The sequence below is a fragment of the Ambystoma mexicanum genome, chromosome 2p (assembly GCF_040938575.1).
Source record: "Ambystoma mexicanum isolate Mex_15411 chromosome 2p, UKY_AmexF1_1, whole genome shotgun sequence".
Taxonomy (NCBI): Eukaryota; Metazoa; Chordata; class Amphibia; order Caudata; family Ambystomatidae; genus Ambystoma; species Ambystoma mexicanum.
Window position 1 is genome coordinate 925,981,773 of NC_090923.1, and position 24,225 is coordinate 926,005,997.

The 24,225-nt window shown below is 45.2% G+C and overlaps 1 protein-coding gene and 1 long non-coding RNA gene across 3 annotated transcripts in view; one reads left to right on the forward strand and one right to left on the reverse strand.

Moving 5' to 3' along the window:
• The window catches only part of LOC138566918 (uncharacterized), an 88,827-nt gene extending 83,867 nt beyond the window's left edge, over nucleotides 1-4,960 (reverse strand). For both annotated transcript variants that reach the window (XR_011302061.1, XR_011302062.1), the window contains exons 1-2: nucleotides 4,825-4,960; nucleotides 2,337-2,542 (exon numbers count right to left, since the gene is read on the reverse strand). This is a non-coding gene — a long non-coding RNA (uncharacterized lncRNA). The remainder of the gene's footprint in view (nucleotides 1-2,336; nucleotides 2,543-4,824) is intronic.
• A 342-nt stretch (nucleotides 4,961-5,302) lies between these two features.
• On the forward strand, nucleotides 5,303-23,794 carry IRF2BP1 (interferon regulatory factor 2 binding protein 1). The gene has a single exon (XM_069644654.1). It carries the CDS (start codon nucleotides 5,546-5,548, stop codon nucleotides 7,418-7,420), a length of 1,875 nt encoding a protein of 624 aa, XP_069500755.1. The 5' UTR covers nucleotides 5,303-5,545; the 3' UTR covers nucleotides 7,421-23,794.
• Nucleotides 23,795-24,225: the final 431 nt, after the last annotated feature.

Consider the following 24,225-nt stretch of genomic DNA (forward strand, 5'->3'; position numbering starts at 1 on the left):
AGGGCTCTAGATAGGATTTTAAGGTGTGAATTCTTGACTCCCTATTACAGTAAATGCTTTTAGGGAGTTCAAAAGTAAGCTGTATTTAAGCATTGGCAACACGACTAGGGGCTAATCAGGCCATTAGGGGCCCGGAAGACTGACTTAAAATGACCTGAGTGAAACAAGGGCTGTTAGAGAGGGTTTAGGACACCTAATTACGACCATTGTCCTTGGACGCAGGTGCTAAAGCTTTAAGCACCCATAGCGTTGATGAGAGGGTCAGAAAAGGCCAAATTGCCCTCTTACTGGCATTTGTCAAAAAGAGAACACAGAGTGTGGTATGCTGAAATGCAGGGTAACCAGTTTATTGCAATAGACTGGGGAAATAATCAAGATAGAAGCCAAGCTCTCACTCCAGAATTCTCCGTTTGACCAGACAACAGGAGTTTATATAGTACAAAAGGGTCCCTGTGATGTCATAGTTATAAAAACCTAAATCGCTCCTGCTCATTGGCTCCCTCATCTAAGCTACATATGGAACCTAGATGTGTGCACCTAGGGATTGGACAATCGTTATCTAAGACCCCACCCATGACCTTCCCCTACGAAAGTGCTACCTCACCATATCTGGAAATTAATTGGCAGGCTCTAAATTACTTCTGGGGTGAAAAAAACAACATGTGCTAATTGGGTACAATGCGGTCACACTATCCATGAACTGGCTGCACAATGACACATTTGTGAAGGTGAGAGAGTGGGAGAGACAAGTGCATTGCCTTATTTTTATTAAATCAAATAGCCCACGTTTACCTCCCATGCCATGCTCAAGGCCTTGTCCGCAATCGTCATCCTGCTCTTACCCGGTTAAGATTTCATTGCAGCATTTAATCGTTTTCTCTTTAGCCGCTTCTTGCACCCTCCAGTCATGCGTAGCTGGGCAGAATGCATTAATCTGTCACTTCCTTCTGATTTCTTGGGATATTATAAACTTGAAACGGTTTGCTGGGTCCTTGTAACTCAATTTATCTGACAACTGACCGAACACAATAATATCTTACTTCGCCAGGTGCACTTCCTGCAATGGCTTGGCATTGACATTCCTTTGGCTTAGTCACCATCAGGCCGGCTACAGCATTTTCCCTGATTTTTTCAAGAGTGTCCAACTGGGCCTTTCTTAAATTTGGTTGAATATGCGCTTTCCTGCCACCTAGTCTATTCTATTTAAATGGACACACTAATTGTGCAAGCTAATGCCTCCTCTGTCCCTACTTGTCTAGCGAAGCTAACTATTCTTTTCTGCCAGCAGCATTTCCAGGATTTAAAGTGTAGTTTCAAATGTGTTATTTCTGATTTTATAATTGCGTGTTTTCTGGGTAAGGCGGGGGGGGGGGGGCCCGCTTTCTAACCAACAATTGGCCCACTATAGATTTGTGTGGGGGTCGGGACATGAAGTGCAGAACAAAACCCCTGAGAGACAAATGAAGCAGATGCCATGCGGCATTGCAATGGGGTGCAGAAAGAGGAGGGTTAATGGTACCAGTACCTACCTAAATCTTGCTCAACCGACCGATGTAAGTCGGTGGGGGAAGCCTAGTCTGCCCCGAGGCTGCAATTGAGATCCTGCCCAATGGTAACAATGCTGCTTTAGGGCATTAGATACTGCACATGGGTAGAATGTGCTGCCGCAGGATAACATACAATTCATATTGATAGTGCTGCTGCTCTGTAGGAAGAATGTACTTATGATTGGCAGAGGGTGCTGCCCAGGAAGTAGCCATTATCAACTGAAGCAGATACTGTCCATTATTAGTAGTGCTGCCCATTGGTAGAATGTGATGTATCCAGGGCAGCAGATACTACCCTATGGTAGCAGTGCCGCCTTACGGCATAAGATCCTGCACGTTGATAGACCATGCGGCTTCCAGAGCAGCACACAATTAATATTGGTAGTGGTGCTGCCGTGGAGGAATCATATACTGATCATTGGTAGAGAATGTGCTCAGAAGTACTATGTGCTGCCTCCAGGACTGTCATGATCACAGGTCCTGGGACCCGAACAACCTTAGCAACACCACAGGCAGGGAAGGCTGGACCTCACTGGTGCAAGAATGGCGTTTGCACCACTCACTCCAAGGCAATAGAGCACCCTTCTCATTGAGACTAAACCAGTATCCCAACATGGGCGTTGTTTGAGCCATGGAACATTTGCTCCGAGCGCAGTTCTAGACTACAAGGGCAGTGGACCGAGGGCTATTTAAGCCACGCTCTTGCTTTGCGTTAATTCCATCCGCCACACAATAGAACGCTTACCGTACTACCACGCACCTGCCCGTGATTCGCCTGCTAATACTTACCGCTGGCAGGGCGCGGAAATCCCGGCCCGGCACCTTCCTGCTCCACATCTTCTGGACGCATGTAAAAGACTAACAGGCATTATTGTACAGGCAGTGCTCCGTCCTGATCGCCGGAAGGAAAGCTCAGCTGTAAGTCAAGATGTGCTTAATCACCTCGGATTCAGCTCCGCTCCCTCCTATACTCTGACCCCGATCCGCTCCGGTGCCTGTAAAGGAAGACGACAAAGACATGTGAGCAACCGGCTAATATCTCAGACCTCAGACAAGCAAGAAACATTGAAAGCAGCAAGAATAAACGCACAAGAGACAGTAAAGCAGTAAGAATAAAATACACAAGAGAGCAAGAATAAATGAGCAAAGAGACATTAAGGCAGCAAGAACAAACATACAAGAGGTATTAAGGCAGCAGGGACAAAGACAAGAGATATAAGCAGGAAATTACACTTAACCAGCAGTAGAACAAAACAAGAAGCGAGCCCAAGACATCCAGAGACAAATCAAAACAAACCTAGAGAAGGTGCCACTGCAAGCCACAGCAGGCCTGGGCAAGCAAACTAGTGAAGTAACTGGCAAAAAGAGCACACCGCAATATGTCATAGCACCATATAGAAAGGTGAGTCCAGCCTCCCTGTTAGGTAATAGCCTGGGAGTGAAGAGGGAGAATTCATAATCACCAGAGTAATGTCCACTTATTTTGTTTCTAGGGAATTGCTGCATACAGCCGCAGAAGTCCAACCAACCCGGTGCATTTCACCTACATCCCATAATCCCCAACCCTTAAACATGGCACTGTGTAATTTCAGAGCGCTGCATGTGATTTTGGTAGCAAGATGTGTGGGACACTCCACGAGATATCCAGATGCCCCTGCAAGACATCAGGTAAGCGTTACATGGACAGCAAACAGAATTGTTATTAGAGTTCAGCTGTCCAAGGCAGCATATAGTGTCCTATGGTAGTGGTGAGTGATGCTTCCGGGGCAGCAAATAACACTCATTGTTTTATCTGCTGCCAATAGGGCAGAAAAAAATACGATTCCTAGTGCTGCCCTGGAGGCAGCATATACTCACTACTGGTAGATTGCGATCAAGTTAGAATTAGTTGTTAACAAGGGCAGCCGATATGGTCTATTAATAGTAGTGGTGCCACCAAGGACACAGATTATATCCATTCGTAGATGGTGCTGCCCCTAAGGCAGCATATAATAAAAATTGTAGTTTCGACCACCAAGCCAGCGTAGACTGGCATTTGGTAGATGGTACAGACATGGAGGCAGGATCAACTGCCCACAAGTAGCAGGTAATGTCCTCGATGCCGCCATTACAAAAGGTATTAGATATTGTCCATTAAGAGATTTGATTCCTCCGGGTAGCAGGTTTTGCCCATTGAGCGATGGTTTCTGCCTTCAGGGCAGAAAATTTTGCTCACTGGTAGTATATGCGTTCCTGTAGGCTGCATAGGGGGTCAGTAACCTGAATGGAAACTTATTGCTGAGTAAGGCAATACAAAAGATGTTCTGAAAACTAGTAAATAGAACACAAACATAGTACAGCTTTGAAGACTTTATCGGATCTGATGCCCAGCAAGCCCAGGACACTGTATTTCTGGGACATGCTTGTGGTTTTATTTTATGCAATGAGAAAGAAAGTAGGGAGAGCTATACATGTAGATACTGAGAACACAAAAACAAATGGGTATGTGAGAAGAAACACTGTTCTGGGGGGTAAAAGTAAGGGCGACGGGGAGAAAGATTTTCGTTTACTGTATAAAGTCAATGCTCCTTTGGAGGAGGGCGTGTGCAGAATGTTTATAGATATGGTATGTTCCAAATGATACTTGTATGTGGTTCACTAGGTTTTGCAAAACCTAATAAAAATCAAATTTTAAAAAAATAAATAAAAGGCAGCCCTGCTTGTCACACCAGGGCGCGCTTGAGTGGGGACCATGCAAGCAGCGCCTCCACTGACCGTCTCTCTTATTTTGTTGCGCACGTGCCCTATACGCACCACAAAACAGGAATGTCAAGCACAGCCTATTAAAGAAATGCTAATGTGTGTTAATAAAAATACAATCACGTGCAAAACAAGCAGCTTCTCGTCACACTGCCTCATAACGGCTTAAAAAGCGGCAAAAACCATTAAAGAAATACACATTCCTTTAATAAAAATGAGCGCTCAGTGGAAAACACTTTCATGGTTTCCTCTTCCTGACAAGAAAGCTGCAGCTTAAATGTTTCCAGAAAAACAAATTGTTTATTTTATTTATTTATTAGCATTGGTTCATCACAAACTTTTTAGGTTGCTCAATGCATGAAACAACTTAAAAATTAGAGTTTAAAACCAAAATCAGTATCAAAATTCACCATTACTATTCATCAGTACAATTATCTCGTCTAAAATAATTATAAATAATGAATCCCTCTTAAAATATCGTATTCAAAAAGTGTATAGAAGCTGGGAACGGAGGGCAGCTTCTCCTTTTCTTACTCACCATGGACACACGAAGGGAGACAGGCGCTCTAATAACTTCTTCATTCAATTCAGGGCAGATTTGAATTACCCGCCTTGAAGCCTGTCAGTTCGAGTGCTTTACGCCCGCCCGAAGTCCCATCACTTCCGTACCGGCGCACAGAACGAGAGCCAATAGGAAGGCTCGCTCGTTCAACCAATGGGAGCCGGCAATGAACCCTGCTGCCCAGGGGACGCAGTTGAGGACAAAAAACTCGAGCATGCGAAGTGGGGAACTCCAAGACATGCGCAGTCAGCTTTGAAACCACGGGGCAGGCAGCAAGAGCGTCACAGGTTGGCGACTGCAAAGCACCATGGGGGATGTTGTTTGTGTGGCTCCGCCCAGCAGACAGGGTTAACCCTTACGTGGCACATGTAAGATTTTAATAGCATCTTTAAAACACCGAAACCAAAATGTACGCGTGCCCTTTAAGGGAGCCCCCCCCCCGAAGCTATAGCATACAGTTCCCAGCAGGCTTTGCGATAGAGTTGTGCAAGTTTCTCCCTGAACCGTCAGGTTTTCGGCGACAGTGCTGGGGGAAGAACGGAATCCTTAGGCGATTGCAGCGGGGAGGAAAGCCGCTCGTGGCCCACACGCCCATCAAGGATTCACAAACGAGGGTGTAAGAGGTTAAAGAAGAGCCGACATATCATCCGGGATACACCCCCCTCTTCCCTCCAGAAGGGGCGGTGGCAGCAACAAGATGTCCTCATCACAACAGGCCTCCAGGAGACAATGGTGCTACCTGTGCGATCTTCCCAAAATGCCCTGGGCTATGATCTGGGACTTTAGCGAGGCTGTGTGCCGAGGATGTGTCAACTTTGAGGGTGCAGACCGGATTGAGGTACTTATTGAAGCTGCCAGGCAGCTCAAGAGAAGCCATGGCATGCAGGAGGGTCGGTCTCCTGGACCACACAATGTAAAGCATGGGGGCACACTGCAGACCAAAGAAGGGCCCATCGTCGAGCCTAGCCGGACAGGGGCCACAGAGCGATTTTCTGGTGTCACGGAGAGGGCCAGGACAATGGGTGATTATACTACTAGCCCGCGTCTACCAAATGGCATGTCAAGGGGAGATGAAGGCACTGTGGAGGGGAGCCGGCAAAGCCCTAATACACGCCGCGCACTGGTCGGGGCAGTGGCCCCTAACATGATGCCACAGGGAATGTTGGCTGGTCCACAGGGACTGTTTGCAGCAGCCATGGCTGGTATGGGTGTGCGTCCTATGCTCACCATGGCCGGTCCGCTTCTTGGGGAACCAGCAAAGAGGCCTGCAGCGGTTACCATGTCCTACAGCGACTATGAGAGGGAGCTGAGGGAGAAGCAGCGCCATGAATCATTTGCCGAGCTCAATGAAAGCGCCCGCCACAGGGCTGAAGAATGGCACAGCAAGCCAAAGATGGTGCGGGAGCAACTGGTCACTCTTTCTGGCTGTGCACCCTTCAACGTCCGCTTCAAGAAAGACCACACACTTGTGGGCAGGGTCCTGGCGTTTGATGCAGGTGCCAAACCAGGTTACGAATACGAGCTGAAGATATTCACCGAATATCCATGTGGCTCTGGCAATGTCTACACCAGTGTACTGGGGTTGGCCAAGCAGATGTTCCAGGACTGCTTAAAAGACTCTCAGAAGGTCATCTCCTCGGGATTCAAGTATCTGGAGTATGAAAAGAGACACGGAACTGGTGACTGGCGACTGCTGGGGGAGTTCTTCACCGAAGCTGTGCGTTTCTTCCGGGAACCAGTATCCATGGACATGTTGCCACAGCAATACGTAGATTCAAGCTGTGCTCTGCCACCCAATGCACCCAGCAATCTCACCCGTTCTGCGCCCCCTCGGACTGTCATGCGTCGTCGCAAGGCCTCGCCAGAGCCAGAAGGGGAAGCTGTTACAGGTGGGAAGTTTACCAGCGAGGAGCAGCGCCAGCAGCAACATCAGCACGCCTTGCCACAGACCTCCGCGAGTATGTACACTTCTATGTCCCATATGCCACTCTCCAGCACTACCACCACCACTGCTGCAACACTCGAGGCATCTCACCGTAAAGATCCCTCACCAATTGCAGCACTGAAAAATGTGGCTGACAGCCTTGTTGCTGCAGCTGGACAGTCCCCCAAGGATGGCAGCATGGTGCACTCCACCACCCGGCAGAGTAGTGCCAGTCCTGCATCACCAGCAGCTACGTCTGCCTCTCAGCACCGGCTGGTGTCGCGCAACGGAGACCAAGCTGCTGCAGCCCCAGGCTCCTCCAGTAGCCATGCAGCAGAACAACCAGCCACGCAGAGTGCCCCCGATTCTTCTGGAAGCGCCAACCCAGCACCATTGTGTTGTACCATCTGCCATGAGCACTTGGAGGATACACATTTCGTTCAATGCCCATCTGTTCCTCACCACAAATTTTGTTTCCCCTGCTCGCGGGAGTTTATTAAGTCTCAAGGGGCTGGTAATGAGGTGTATTGCCCCAGTAGCGAGAAGTGCCCATTGATGGGCTCCAATGTACCCTGGGCCTTCATGCAGGGTGAAATCGCTACCATCTTGGCTGGAGACGTGAAAGTTAAAAAGGAGCGAGACACCTAGGTCAATTTGGAGCGAGAAAGTGGACACACGCATTTTGTGCGTCAGTCATGCACAAACATACTTTGGCACTAACATTCCTGATCGACAGATGCGCGACTGTCGAGGGGTAAGGAGGGTAATGGGGAGATATAGCTGGACATTGTCTCCTTGGGGTGGCTCCTTAAGTGAAGAACTGAGGACTGTTTACCCAGTTTGGGACTGAGTGATCGCGAACTGTTGTAAATATATAAATATATATAGAGTGTTTTTTAAACCAAAAAAATACACGTCTAGAGGCGTCACATGACTGTAAATCCATGTAAAAATATGGAAGGAATTTAAGTTTGGTTGGCTTCCTCAGTCCAGGTTCTGTAGAACACCCTGCCAAACGCACTCTTCCCATCTTCCCCTGCACGTGATCTGGTGGTGGATGATGTGGTTTTCGTTTTACTATTTCAGAGGCTATCCTATCGTTACCTGTACACTAATGGTATTCCAAGACAGAGCTGTCCAATCGGGGAACAGATGGAAGGGTGCATGCTCCCTGTACACCTTGGAGGTCACACTGAGAGAGCATGTTCTCTTCCATCTTAACCTCTGTTGGTCCCCCGAGGAGAACATGGAAGACATTTTCTATCCTTTTCCAGATGTATCCCTTTCGGGATGTGTATGGGGAATTGACACAAACCATTTTGTTTCTCTGTCCATTTTTCTGTTGACCCAGTGAGGAAGTGAGTTTAAAGAACGGGTGTTCTGCCAAGCCCTTCAGACGACCCTTTGGAGAGCCTGTAGTAACTCATTGAAGTGACTTTGTATGGGTTCGTGGGTCTGGAGCTAAATGCATACTTCGTTTGTCCATGGATTTTTAAATAATTGTTGACATAAATATGCATTCTTTCATATTTAGACAATCATTGATTGGCTAATCCAATTGCATTACATAATCTGTGTTTAGTTTTGACTCGCACCCATCCAGATCCTGAAGTTCACAGCAGGGATACTCGGGTGGTGTTGGTGCATTTTCAGACTGCAACCTTTACTTTACAACATTACTGCAACCTTTAAGCTGTCCAAAGCTGGGGCACCCCCTGTTCCATTTCCCTGAGTAACCCTCACCTGACCCAGATGTAAATAGGTCCAATTATGCACACCCAGCAACAGTTCCACTTGACCACAGTCAAGCCTGGTAGGTCAGTGCTTTAAGTGGGGTGTGAAATCGAAGTGGGGCCTAAAGTGTGCTGTGCAAGGTGTTAAACTAAAACCAAAAAAAGTTAATACTCTGCACCAATCTGCACACATTAATGATTAACGATCAACATAGCATTAGTCTTATGCTATTTTGAAACCTCGAAAACAAACAAGTTAGTGCCCAAATATATTTTCTTACAATGTAAGAAGACAGGTTTGGCCACTAACTCGTAGGTTTTCTATCTTTTTTTTTTTTTATTGTTTTGTTGCTGCATTCCCGTCACTCGCAGGCTATAATCCCCAGTGACCAATGTGTTAAGTTAAAAAAAAATTTTTTTTAAAGAAAAGCAGTGGATCCAGCTGAAAGAGTATGTGTGTGTTATTTTAAATGCACGTGTCATTCCATCACCCACCACTCTCAGCCTGACGGCGAGAAAATCCACTTTTTCAATATCTGATTTCTTTGGTTTCATTCAATAGACTGCTTGATAAGTTAAAGCCAGTCGTTAAGGCGCTATATAAATAACTTATCGTGATGTAGTAGTAGTTTGTTATTTATATATTGTCTCTATCCCAATAGTATGGCCTCAATGCGCTTGTGGGGGTGAACGTCCTCGGGGGACCGGAGTCTAATGTATGACATTTCTCAGAAGGTTTATTGTGCGCATTGGGCCTAGATAAGCCGATAGATGGGCTGAGTGTGTCTTAGTAAGCTGCCCATGATGGTCGGGCATGTGGATGGGGGCTGGCCAGGAGACTGCGCAAGTGAATAAAATGTCACTATTGAATGAAACAAAAGAAATTCAACACCTAGACAAATTGCAATGTGACACTGGCTTGTCACCGGCAGTAATCCGGTTAGAATCCCCAGCACATAAAGGGCGGGAAAAAAGGAGCTATCTGGGTTGTGTGAGCCCCAGAAGCGCCCTGGCTTGGTTGAGGTTCTGGGAGACTGCTGGGGCTCAGTCCCGCCCCACTTCAAACCCAGTGGCAGGTGTATCTTAGCAACGTCCCTTTCCCTGACCAATAGATGGGATCTAAATTTTGGAGGTACACTGTAGACGATATCTCTCTGCACTCTCCTTATCTGTTCCAAACTAAAAACACTTAGAAGAACATGAGCACCAATATTTTATAACTGTAGAAACTGCTCGTTTGTATATGCTCTGTTCTGCTTTTGCTGTAAGTTTCAGTTAGGGTGATTGCAACACACTGTGCCAGCCACGTGTTTGCTCTGTTACAAAATGACCTGTGCGGGTGTGGAAATCCAAGCAGCCCTTGCTCTCTATAGTTCAGTCAACCGCGTGTCTCCTTCCCAGCCCCACAGAGCACACCTCTACTTCTCTGGAACTCTGTAGGTACACACTCAGATTATCAAAACTCCTCTGTCCAACTACCAGTAACCGGGAGAGAAAGAGAAAAAAAGAGTACTGTCTGTGTGTGTGTTAAAGGAGTGGGTGGACGCATGCTCAGTAATCTGCACATGGGACACAAAATCTTCCTTTTTGTTTACACCACATAACATTCACTTGTGTGGCATAGTGAGTTGGCTGGTCAGACGTGTTTTTCTGACACCGACGGCTCTGTTTTTATTTTTCCTTTTAGTTGACGAGTAGCCGTTTGTCTCTTGTGGCACCTTAACACCACGGTCCCGACTTGTAGGCTCGTTCATATAGTGGAAGAAACGAGAAGGCCCGTCCCAACATGCAGATTGACACTGCCTGAAAAGCATTAACTGGCCGAAGGTGTCCACACATATATGGGGTCACTTAGCATCTGTCTTTCCTCTGTCGCAATGTGCTTCCTTGTGTTCTTCGTGCTGGGGTCAGTGATTTCATCAGCACAGTGTAACTGTGTGCACAGGTCACCAGCATACGCCATGTCACAGAGGCATCAAGTTATGAGCTGTAATGTTTGCATTCATTGATAGCCAGTGCTTAAGACCAGTTGGTTCAGTTACAGCTCATGCAAAACCACAACTGGAGTGCTTCAGTTTCTTTTTTAATGAAATCCCAAGATTGAGACATAGTGCCTTTTTGACAAAAATCATCCGGTCGTCAGTACAGTGCTTCTTATTTGTAAAAGGGGAATTGATTGCAAGCATCTTCTGATTGGTTACAATGGGTAGCATTGTTGCTATCGCCATGTGATGTGGGCTTTTTCAAATGGGTGCCCAGCTTGCCTTTTTACTGTGTGCTTGGTTAGCACTCCAGTTACTCCATGTCATGTGTGAGTTTATCCAGTCCTTGTTTGCTTTTATGTATTCTGTGGCTTGTAGTTTTTTCCTTTTCATTCTGGTACTTGAAGTGTCAATTAGAATGGGGGGGAAAAGTGTGGCTGGATGAGCTTCTCGTGCCTGGCGTGGGGCAACTTGAGTGCAATGTTTGTCAATGTTAGTTGCTGATAAGGCGTATTCTAGGAACTGAATTATCTTATGCTGGTGGCGGCAAAGGGAAGATTCTTGCACAACAGGCAGGACGATGACGATCATGGCATCCGAGCTGGGGAATATGGCTGGTATTGGCTCACCGACTAAAGTAATGGCCTAAATGATGCCGTCATTAGTGCGATGGAACTTACCAGGCCGGTACAGCCTCCCCTAACGCCATTGGCACAAATCGAGTGCAGACAGTAATGGCTAAAGTAAGCAAAGTTGTAGAAAGAGGAAGCAGGTCCATACTTCAGTCAACACTGGCTGGCGATAATGACCATGTAATTAAGTTGGAGGGCAAGGGAGGGAAGCATGTGTCCACAGGACCATAAATCAGTGGGTGAGAGACTGAGAGTTAGGGCACAAAGGGTCGGAAGGATGAGGTGAGGCAGTTAAATATGTAAGCCAATTGGATAAATGGTGACTGGGTAGGCAGGCATGTCCCTGCAGGTACTTTCCTTGTTACCACATTTATTGGATGTTCATCATTCTAAGGGTGCTAATGTATTTTGCAGACTACAATGATAGTTATGTTAGTAACAATGCACTATGATAAATACAGGGAGCAAACATTCAAGTAGCAAGCCATAAGTCACATGCCACCTCAATTCAGCACATCAACACAGCACACTATTTCTTACTCTCCAAGAGTCAAATATCACTAGCCAGTGGCCAGTGTACATTTTGCACCCTATATTAGAACATGTGCCCATCTAGTAGAGAACAATGTCTGGAGCTGGCAATTCAACAACATAATTAAATAATGGAACTGTACCAAGTTCGAGAAGGAAAATATTGCCATGGGCACCGCTACAGATAAGGGGTGTATCGACACTTTTACTCACAAAAAATGGGCAAATACACCCCAAAAATAAAAACAGGGAGTACAAACACTCTCAAGGAATGTAGAACCCTGTGTCCCTGTCTTCACCAATGCAGCTCAATGGATATGTTTGGACCAGTAGTGCACATAGTACCATAGGAAGAAACTACTATTATAAATGCCTGATTGGAAGAAGTAAATGTGTATGTCTTAATGTGCATGAATAACTAGGTTCAAAGAAATACTTATTACAAAAACATTTCCGTTTTCCAGTTAAACATATATTTTTACTTGCTTACAAAATACTCCCATTGGGAATTGGACTTACATTTTGTCTCCCTAAAAATCATTTTACTCTCGCTTCCAAATGTTATCTGGAGCACTGGCTGTGGGCATGCAACATGAATAAGGAATAGCACAAGCGGAACAGTGGTGAGTGAAGATTGTGGGGCCTTCTTCTAGCTTGCATGTTTATAAAGCATAAACCTAGCTAGCAATCAACAGAGCGCTGTGCAAGGGGGACAAATGCACTTGATCACAAGTAAGGGTCACTTGATTGCAGAAGAGCTGGGATGGATAGCAGGAACCTGTTCTTTCAATAGGTAAAGATTTGCAGGGATTGAAATTAAGATTGGATAAGCGGGAGCTAAAAGCAGCTCTCGAGTATCCAACATTAACCAGTGACCAGGAGCTACACCAGTGGGACGAGGAGTAACTGCGGGACGAGGAGCTAGTACATAAGTGTTCCACAAATGTGACTTCCTCATAAGATACAAAAATATAATTCTGTCCATTATTTACAACCTCCTTATGCTTTACTTGTCATACAGAGGTTGCCTAATATTTATATATAGATTGTCCCAAATGACAGTTCAGTTCACATAGGTGTGTTTGTTTGGCATCAGTTGAGCTGGGAGCCAAAAGTAGCTCCTCTTAGCTGTTGGTGTCTAGCTAATCAGGCTCTTCTAGGCTACTAGCAGGAGCTAAATAGCTCCCAGCTCGGCTCAGTTTTGAACCCTGCCGTGCTTTGAGGTAGGTGGTTACAACCATCAGCGGTCTAAAGAGGCACTCATGCTCTGGTGCTTAAGACTTTCACTGGGCAGACATGAATAGCGAAGGATTCCTTCCTCAAGTGAGATTAGGCTCCATCACCTGAGTTCTAGCCTTCCAAGGACTCCAATCTCATTACGCTCTGCTACTTCTAAACTAGCCTTTTTGACTGAAAAAGGAACACTGTAGATGGAAACCGTAATTTACATGTCAGTCTGTCACTTCCACTTCTGCCTTACAGTGAAAGGACCACGGCAGTATGGAATCCTATCACCAGGGAGGATGCCTACCATTTAGCAGTCCCTTTAGCGAGACATACCTGGCTTGCACCCATCCCCAATGTGTGGCTAATTAATAACCTCATGATAATCATTGTGAACCTGGGCTCTTTTCCTAAGAGGGACTGGGAAACCTGGAGGTCTGTTCTTGTCCACACTCTTAAGAATGACATGTTGGTTATGGACTCTTTTAAACCTCTCTGTTTTCAGATACATTATGAGGAACATTATTCATCGTACTAAAACATTTTCAATCGCTCCTTCCATGTACATGAATGGTATGTTGTCTAATATTGGTAATTTACAAGTATAATTTCATCCTCGACCTGCAGCGCTGCCGCTGGTGATTTGCACTTAAGCTATTGACTGGTTCGTATGCTCTGCTGGCACAAACAACCACCCCGATTAGAAGGCAGTTTACTTACGCGGAGGGTACTGTTTTGTCTGCAAATTCCTTAATGGGCCAGTGATGTCCATTGGGAGAGACTGGCCTACTGAAGAGCAGGGTTGGACTGGGAACCGAAAGAGGCCTAGGAAATAATGTTCAAAGTGGCCCCATATTACACGTATTTAGCAAGCCCAACCCTTTTCCTATGAGAAAATTTGGAGATAAAATCGGTTACCACACAAAAAGAGGCCCAAAGTATAGAGGCCTACCGGGAAATCTCCAGAGTTCCCTATAGGCAAGCCCACCCCAGCTGAAGATCCATTATTTTGAGAAATGTGATATTGTGGCAAGTCTGGACCCATCACCTCATGTACCGAAAAATGCTGTTTTCATCAAGCGAACACAAACCACTCTGTAAACAGCTGCTTGCATTGATTTGCAGCCCGCTCCTTCACCAATATGGTCCGTCATGTCAGGCCTGCCATCTTTCATAGTTCTGTATGTAATTGACCCTGCATCAATTTTTCCCAACTCAGGACAAGGGTTGACCAAAAAGTACGCCCTCGACTAACCTTTAAACTAACATTTCATCATTACTAACAAAAGTGAACCTGTCCATTTACCAGTTACCTGCCTCCACTGTGAAATCCCCAAAATATGTTCTATTTCCTGTTATGATTCAAATACTCCTTTAGGGAACAGGTTTGTTTCCAAACAATCCCCACTGCTTCTCTACTTGCACCTCAAAATCAAATTGCTGACCCTAGTAAACAGTAGGCGAGCAGGCCAGGTGGGCAGGCCTTGTTCTTCACGGTGAAGCCCAGGAAATCCCTAAAACCAGTGTTGCGCCATGTGTGCTTGTGAGGCTGCCATTGACCAATTAGATGGTGAAAGGTAGGAATTTAAATGGGTCGGCATCACTGGGGTTTCTAGATCCGTAAAATATGCTTTAAATCTCCAAGACAAGTGCTTAGCGCCTCCTTGATTTTAGCTGCAGTGAGTCCTGGCAGTGTGAAAACGTCACTCCTTCTTTAACCTTCTTCCACAACCCTGGTCTGTGCTTGTTGATTGGCCGCCTACCCCCTAGTCAGGAAGATGCATCTTGCTATATCACCACAAACAAGTGTAACAGTTCCCATGGAAATTGGCCCAAATGAATAGCGGAGAACAACACATCACTTTGTCTGTGTTTAATTAAATTATCCTACACTATTGGGAGCGCATAAAACTCTGGCCCCTAATGCTTTAAAAAGAACTGGCCTACTCTTTTAGTTGGACGTGTCTTAAGGGCAGTTCAGCTTGCCCTGTTGAGTTATAAAAGAGTCTCTTCTCAGCTTAGAAATACAAATCTAAATTTGTAATGTAAACACTGGGGACAATGATTGTACTTGGATAAGGGTTCCAAGCGTGAACTGTCTGCATGATCAGGTCATTGTTATAACCAAGCTTGTCATTGAGACATGGAGGCAATGGGCCGTTTACCCTGAGTTCTTCTCTGGAAAGCGGTGGAGACCTCTTCTTGCTCGCTCATCTGGCTGTAAACATGGCTCACAGAGCTGCCATGGCAGGACTTATACTGGAAATTGTGAGAACATAGATGTCAATATCATAAAACATCTGGAACTCACATCTCCAGAAGGATACATGCAAAGAGCCAGCCAGAGGAGAGTTAAAGTGAAAAGTTGAATCCTGCCAAGAGATGCAAGGACTCAAATTTGTATTGTCCGAGACAGAAAGCAAGAATTGGAGGGAACAGTACACGGTTGCATATGCAGGGGTAAACTCATGAGTGAGGATGCCAGTACACTCCAATAAGGGGTCATGAGAGAAGGATTGTCTCTCGTGTGGACAAGTGGTTCTCAGGAGTGACCCAAAGACGTGCATCTTCATGGGAAAGATGGTAAATGCATTGAAGCACCTTCCAACATGAGTGGCGGAGCAACTTTGGTGGTCAGATCCAAAATAGCCTGTGACGGACACATGGGAGTAATCCTAGCGTGTGAACAAAGACGTAAGTGGAGACTAAATAGGTGCAACCATATTACTGTGAACAGGAACATGGGCAGACTTTTCGATTTATTACCCCTTATCTGCCACCAAATTTAAGTGACAACTGTTAGATTTCGCAGCATAGTTGGGAACATTCATGTAACTGAGTGATGGGATATTTTCCAAAAAGATGTCTCGGGAGGATAACTCACCAGCAATGTGCTCGCCTTGGGAGCAAGGTGACACGAAGCAACACAGGTTCGATTCCTGGGTCCGCGCTTACAAACCTCTGGGTATTAAGCGCGTTATAAATAGCCTATCATATCAAAAAGGAGAAGTGCTTAAGGCTCAGAAACCAAACAAAACATTTTGAAATGATGTACTTATTTTCATCTACTTGCAAAATGCATTATTTGCTTAGGCTGGTCTCGTAACAAGATTTTTTTGTTTTATTTAAAAATGTGTAATTCTTCCAAATCAATAATACATTCCAAGGAAGGAGATTCCCCAGCAATCGCATTTGAGACCTGCATATAGTGCATGGGGAAGTGTCGTTGGACTTAAAGCTCCAACAGTCACACAATCGTAGTCTTTGGGGATAATTGGCAAGATTTCACAGAACCTAAACAAGAGTTTTTTTATCACTGCATTTTCTCTGGGCACTAATCCCTAGTTCAGCTTCCCATGGCAGCCCCAAATGTTTTACTTCATCTGAAAAAAGGACCCCATATACAACAACCTTGGCCACAGAAGATTACCTCTGCTTTCAACGCTTTGAGCTTCAGCCCACTCGGATCCATCCAGTCAGTAACTGTTTGCATTCCATTTGCCAGTGTTGTAAAGCTACCCTCTGAGCCACTGACCAGTATGTATATTGGGGTTGGGAGGCAAACATTCAAGTTGTAACATACTAGCCAGCCATAAGAAGTCACTCGCTACCTCACTGTGATACATACACACAGCACACCATGTCATACTCGCCAAGAGTCTATTATCACTAGCCAGTGGTGAGTGCAAATTCCAAGCAAGGAAATTCCCCAGAAATCTTTGCACCATGATGTATATCTGCATGTCACTGTCGTAGGAGTAAAAAAAAACAAAGCCCTGCATCTATATCCAGAAAAGGACATGGTTTATATAATGCATTAAAGATCACTGGCAAAATCAGTAACCGTTTGGGTGCCCCACAATCCACGATGACTGGGCTTGTCAAGATGCTCTCCAACTCCACTCTTTTAGATAGAAAAGACATGAAACCACTCAATTGATGACCTGTGCAATAGTAGTTCAACAATGCAGTTCATGGTCGCAGTTGTTTAAAAGGCTGCCAACAAATCAAATATCACCTGAAGTGATAAATGCCCATTGTAGGCTGAATCCAGTACATTGTTCTGTGCTTTTATCAGGGCAGTCTCAGTCCCATGTCTGGGGAAAAAAACCCTGGCTTGGAAGTATCCAAGATTCATTCTTCTATGAATGTTGAAAGCTCGGAAGTAACCATCTTCTCCCAAACTAGATGGCCTGGGTAGTTCAGCTATGGGCCAACATTTATTTGGAACCAATTTGTCCAACATGGTATTTTCAGCTAAATGCCTGTACTGACAGTTTGATAGGGAAAGGTTCACCTAATGAGTGGTATAAGGTTCGATTCTAGTGGCATGGTCTTTACCAATGCTGGAAGGGCATCTTCTTAACAAGTGGGAGGTTGATGCTATGGATATCCAACACTCTGATATTGGGTAACATGTGACTCTGCGATACAATATTGGCATACCTAGATTTGACAATGTTCATTTTGAACTGGACGGACTACATTACAGCACTCTTGACATTACGTTTCACTGACGCTTAAACTGAATGTGCTCCTAATTTTGGCAGTGAAGGGAAACGTGGCACAAAATAATGACGTGATCAGCCAGGGATCACACAGGCCAGATGTTATCTTTCACAGAAATTGTTCTGTTAATATTACTTATGTATGTGAATGGTATGCACTAGTGGAGAAAACACCTGCTTTCTGTGGTTGTGTTGATTCACACAAGTGAATCTACTCCTTTTTATGTGGCTTGGACCTTGCCGAGCCCCCTCTTTGAAGCAGCCCCCCCGGATGATGTGAACAGGGTGCATGATGCACGAGGGGCAGATAGGTGTAAACGTGCATCACTTACCGCTAATGGGTGTGCCAATTCAGCAGCTCTATCCCGTGTGGCTGACCTCTGCTGTCAAAACTAGAAACAAGAGAAATCGAAAACCAGTTGGGTCTGCACGGGCCTTTGTCTGCATCTAGGGGTCCCAAAAAGAAAGAAATGCCAATTTGTTTTCCTCCTTTTTTTAAAAAAAAAAATAATAATAAAACATAAAAAAAATGTCCAGCTTCCAAACAGATGTGGAAAGTAATTACTGCATTTTCAGTGACTGACCCTTTAAGGCCCATCATTTCAAATAGGGGCACACAACCCATCTTGTTGGAAGGATGCAGGTTCAGAGCCCAAAGCATGTTCAAGTGCCATGGATGCACTTGACATTTGAATATGCATGATGGGTATGGATTTGGGCCCCATGTGCTTGTAGTGTGCCAGCCTCCCCGCCCCACATACAGTATATTCTTATTCTGGGATTTGCAGATTTGTGAGGGCAAAGGCTACTTCTATTCTTCCTTCACAGTTCATTGTGCTTTATGTCCACAATTCTAGAAGTGGGGAAGCTAGGACTGTACTAGAGGTAGTTTTAGCCAGGTCTTACCCATCAACTGAGCCAGCAGATCACATGTTCCCCTCTCTACAACCCACGCTGAAGCAGAGGGATCATCATCAGTAGTCCTCTATCATATTCACGCTATAATGTGCCCTGGCAGGTGTTTTCTTGGAACATACACGTGGATCATTCAGGTCCTCCCAAGACAATCCACCAGATGTCTACCGAGGCTACATGAATGTGATTTTACCTTTTAAGGTATAAATGGCACCAGATAGACAGCTTTGGTCATCTCGCACACATTGTAAGAAAGGACTACACTTTTGCTTTTGTTGGGCTTTAAAGGTGCCATCATCACCAGACTGTTGGCCCAAGTGAATGAATGAGCAGATGGCTCAATGTATGATTAAGAGCACTTGACAGTAAAAAGCAGTGATTTTTTTTTTGTTATATTTTTTGTTGTTGTGGGAAATAGTTTCAAATCGATCCCCTTTGACACTGCCTGTGTACTTGTGAGAGTCATTTTGTCTGCCTGTGTATGGCCATCCTTATATTCATAGGGACCAGTAGGAAAGTTCTGTGTTTGTGTGAAAGCAGACCAAGCCATCAACACAGCCCCCTCAATCATCTTTCTGCCTTGATGTGATGAGTGTAGTCTGCTGATGAACAATTTGCTGCAAAGCACAAGAGGTGATGGCTGAACAATTTAGAATTTCATTGCTCTGGGCAACCGTCCACACCCTTGTTCCTCAGCCTTCCAAGACCTTGCAGAAAGTGGCTAGACCATATACAAATCAGAATTAGACGCACCCCAAAAAGGGGCAGTCCAGCCAAAACTGCTTGGTCATATTCAACCTGCAGGAGACCACACACAACCCCAGACATGCTTTAGCCTTGTTTAGTGCCACCAGTGAGGTGTACCTTGGGTCTCTAGGACCAGCAGGCTCAGGACCCACATCTGGGTGTACCTGTCCAACTCAGGGCAACTAAAGCAAATCAAAGGAGGTGATGGCTGAAAGATTTATAATTCATCTTAACTGCTGGAATTGCTCTGGGCAACCTTCCAGACCACTGTCCTTCAGCCTGCCAAGCCTTTGTAGAAAAGGGAAAGACCATATGCAAATCAGGCTTGGACCCACCCCAAAAATGGTTCGTGTATTGTGAACTGCTTGGCCACAATCTTCCTGCAACCCCAGACATGTTTCCGCTGCATTTGCCCTCATCGGTTATGTGTAGCTTGGGTCTCTAGTCCCAGCAGGCTCGGTACAATCTATTAACACATTGCCCTAAACTGCACAAATAAGCTGAGGGCAGTTTTATCAAAGCCCCTTTACTCAATAAGGTCCTTTTTAATTTGGTAGATTTATTCAATAATGTGATCTATTTGCAAAACCACTGCTGTTGTACGAAACACCTTTTCTATGATGCTGCCTGAAAATATGCCCCCTATGAGAGGGATTTACAGTTTCTCCATAATTCTGCAGCCTTGATTTATCTTTTTGCACGTACAGTGAAAACTGCTGAAGGGCAATTGGGGGTGAGGGCGTTTTAGGGAGCAAATACCTGAAAAATATTCCTCTTTCTGTCCTCCCTACATGGCTGAACAGAATGTCACCAAATGTGTTATGTCCTGAGAATGTAATGCAAACTATTTTAGTTACTTTTTTTCTATAATGGTAGAGGTTTCCTTGAACTTTTCTTGTGATAGTCAAGGTGAATTATATTCTTAAAATATATCCATCTGTGCGCCATACAATCGAAACCCCTTTCTGGCTCTTGATTAGAGTAGAATTGGTTGGGGTGGGGGGGGGGAGTCGGACTCACAGGAAGTCCACTGTCCCGCCCAAACTGAATCGGGGGGGCCTGGTAGATACTGCTGATTTCCCTTTGCTGGAGAATTTTATGCCACCCTCAAAGAAGGAAACCTCCAACCCTCTGTTCATAGTATCTGCTACGGTGTGTGTTATGATATGATGTGGAGGTCCATTGGTTCAACTGCTTTGAACTACCAAAAAAGATTAATTTACCATTACATAAGCAGATGGGGAGCACGTGCGTGTGCACTTGTGCATACTCTAAACACACACAATGGGTAACTCTGAACTTTGGCGATTGTACACCCTTAAGGTAGTCTGTTTAGTGACCTGATAAATCATGTGACCCAACAAAATCATAAAACCCTCAAGATGGTAATCTAGGAATGTAACGCACATTGCCCGTTGGTATTTTGTATATGACGTGATTTATGTTCACTCAGTAGTAGATAATGCCTTACTTTTTAGGATTGTGTCCTACCCTTTATGTATCTTGACCTTTCTCAAGTTCTGAGAAACACATTTCGCTAATCCTGATGGCTGTATTTTTTTTAGAGGGATGCAGATTGTGTTTTCATAAAGGAGATTTTTGTTGTGCGACACTTTTTCTCCCAAAAACAACTTTGAATTCACGAACATGTTTATTTTTCATAAGTCGGCATTGCATTGAGCATGTCTGAAACAGATCTTTTTAATTCTTTGTAATGGCCGATTTCGTCTGTTTTTGAAGAATGCTTAATTTCTCAGTAAGATCTGGGCACATGACAGAAATGGTGAACACTGAGCTCGCTAATTTGGAGAAATGTTGATTTAAAAAAAAATATATATAAACTCAATTGTTGCACAGTTTGAATTTTACAGTGTATTTCTCAAAGGTTGCTGCACATTTTTCCACAATGTCTGTTTTTCGTGCACTGGTTCACTTTACTCTCAGATCTGGCCAAACATAGGTATGAAAAATGTGGTGAACTGTGCCCCAGAATTGCAGCAGAAAATGCATTCCCATTTTTAATAGGCATTTCCATGTAACCTTAGTGTAGTGCTACATTGAGAACACACAAACGCACATCCCTACACCTTCCTTCTGCCCAACACTCCCAGGAAATATAAAGCGATCCATTTCTCTTAGCACCCTCGCAGTGAGCTGTCACTTCTCTGATAGGGCCTCATCACCACAATGTCCCCATCATGTCTTTCTGCTAACTCTCTTTTATGGCAACCCAACAGCACTGCGAGGTAGTTTGCAAAAGGTGTTGGCGAAGGTTAGGGTTGCATTTAGCGGGCCATCCAGACTTGCCCCTATGCAAGGTCTCTAAGGTTCAGTGGTATTTTAGGAAGCGCTGTGGGTGGTTGGTAGTTTGGTGGTCTTTTTAGGTGCTTGATGAGCTTTATTGGCTGTTCAGAGAGGGTATGGCGAATTAATGGGTACGGGTTTGGTGTTGGTGTTAGTGGCCAGCTGGGGAGTGGCAATGTCCCACTTTAAACGGTGGCGGTTCATTGGCCATGGGTATGAGTCTGTTGCAGTATGGGGATGGCTCTGTGGGTCATTGACACATCCAAGATTTCTGGCTCCTGTAAGAACTGAGCTACAAATCCTCCGTGAACAATTGCAGTAAAAAACAAATGAACTCCCGAGCTAAATTCCTACCATTTTCCCATCTCTGAAAGTGGCCACACCTGAGCAGGCCATGAAAGATATTGGAACAACTCGTGTGACGTCCTCAGGGATTACATCTTTCAACTGGAAGCACGAAGAGCCAGCTACGATCATGCTGGTTTATTTCTTCCCCGTGTTCTGTTGTGTCCCCCCTTTCTTCCCCATCACTAACTTATCTTGGGATTGTGCGATTGCAACTTTGTTTTTCAAATGTTCCAAAAGATTTGTTTGGTCTGTGATAACGCCATTCCCATGCAGCTACACCACATATAATAGAATGTCTAACAAAAGGAAAAGGGAGTGTCGGAAGCAGGCTGTGCCAGGAGCAGCACTGACAATGAACAGGATAAACCATGAACAACTCCACGACTGGAATGGCGGAAAGTGTGTCGCAGTATTATTGTCACACTGTCTGTCCATCTTGCAGCAGAACTAACGGAATCTGACATCTCTTGCCATTACAAACAGCAACACAGCAGTGGCAGTCTTATTGCAAGCCATCATGTGATCCAAATGGGAGTTCAGATGGTCAAACAGATCACTCTTATCCCACCTGGTCTCAAAGTCTGGATCCTTCTGATGATAACCAACAGAGCAGCACTACTAAGGCACCTATAGACTTGATCAGAAACATGACTGCATCAAGAACCCCCCCACCCCGCACCTGTTTCGCCATGGGGTAGCGGATTGAACATCCAGAAGTAAAGAAAAAAAAATACGAGTATTGACTTGTGTTTATACTTTAGAAATGATAACGGGAATGAGCTAAATGTCTTCTGCTCCCATGGGAGTCTTCACTTCAGAGCTGGTTGAGCGTTCTGTGGTTAATCTTCACTATTGCTCCTTCCTTATCCCTAATCTGTTTCCTGCAGTTCCTAAAAGCTCCCTATCTGCACATTCCTGATGCCAACCGTTCCTGCTAGCTAGCTGCCTGCCTGCCGTGCTCTCATAACAACTGGTGTTGATCGCTTAATGTCAGGCTTTCTCTCTAGACATATTTTGTTTACCTGCTTGTAAATGCTGCTAGTTCCCATGCCTTTGCCGCTCGTCTTCCCGGAATTCCTGCTAGACCCGTTTGCACTTCTCTTGCTAGTAATTCATATGAACTTCCTCTCTCTGCCCCTTTCACTTTACATCAGTTCCTGTTAGCTGCTGAGTGCCTGCTCTTCTTGCCCTTCTCCAGCGCCCCATCATCAGGCCCTGATAGTCTCATGTCCTCCCCTGCTATCCTGTCCCTGTCATCAGTTCCTGCTAGCCCCTTTCCCACCATGCTCTCATGTCATGCTCCCTTGCCTGCAGGTCTGCAGCTCCTTGCCCGTTGGTTTTTCGGCAGATCTGCAAGGTCCTTTCCTTCCATTCTAGGATGACAGCAATTCTACCCGCGTCTTGCCTGCCTGCTACCGTGATTGCAGTTCTGCTACCTCCTTGTCCAAGTCCAGTCCCCCTGTCCTCTGTCTCCTTTCTTCCCCATTATTCTCTCTTCTATTATTGTCGCATTCTCTTCTCACCAGCCCTTTCCTTCCCGTACAGCCTTCTCTTCCCTGAAAGTCCATCTCTTACACCCTTGTATGGTCTCGGCACCCCTTATTTATCCTTTGTTCCTGTCGACTCTCCCTTTTCTGTATTCTGCACACTTGTTTCCCCTCAGTGGTCCCTCATCTCTGCACACAAGCCTTTTACCCGAGTAGTCCACTTTCCCCACTCGCCACTAAGTAGTCTTCTCTCAGTTGCCCCTTTCCCCCTCATTTCTTACCCCTTCAGTGCCATTTCCCTTTCTCTTATTTGATCTTTTGTGGTCCGTGGCTTTCTTCAAGCCTTGTGGTATTGGAAGGGCTATCTGAAGAATACTGGTTTGCAGGATTGAATTGGAGCACCTATTCAACAGAGAGGGGCTGCTGAACAGAATATGAACCCTCCCTCCCCCACTCCTCCACAGACCGAGGAGGAGGTTTTTAAAAGCAGGCACGTCTCCTTTTACCTAGCACTCAAGGCAAAGATCCTGCACTGGGATATATGAAACATGTCATGCCAGTTTTGTTTTAACATTTTTATTTTTGTATATTAAAATCGAAAATGTCAGTGATACTGTTTTTTGGAAGTTTTTGGTTTGAGTGGAACACCAGAAAGTTGCATGTATGTATGTATGTATGGTTGTGTATATGTAGTGTGGAAGACTGGCAAAAAGTCGGACTTTATTTGTGTTGGGATAAATGCCTATGGGGTATTGGGTTATTCTACAATTTGTTTTGGGGTTATCTACAACTAACAGGAGTGTTCCTGCTTGGGAGTTGGGGAATCCTATTGACATACAGCATCTCGTAGAGCTGTTTTGTATGCTGCTAATTTCTCAGGCTCTTCAATTGGTCTGCAGGTTTTCTGCACCTCTCACTGTGTGGAGGGGAATCACTTCTGGTACACTTGGCTCTGATGCACCACAATACTCTGCAAGTGTTCTGGTCTTTAGTTTTGGTTCTTTGGGGCTGCAGTTTCCATGAGGATCCCCACTGACTGATG

Excerpts from the sequence above, each read along its gene's own strand:
- IRF2BP1 (XM_069644654.1), top strand. The coding sequence starts at position 5,546 with ATGTCCTCATCACAACAGGCCTCCAGGAGACAATGGTGCTACCTGTGC.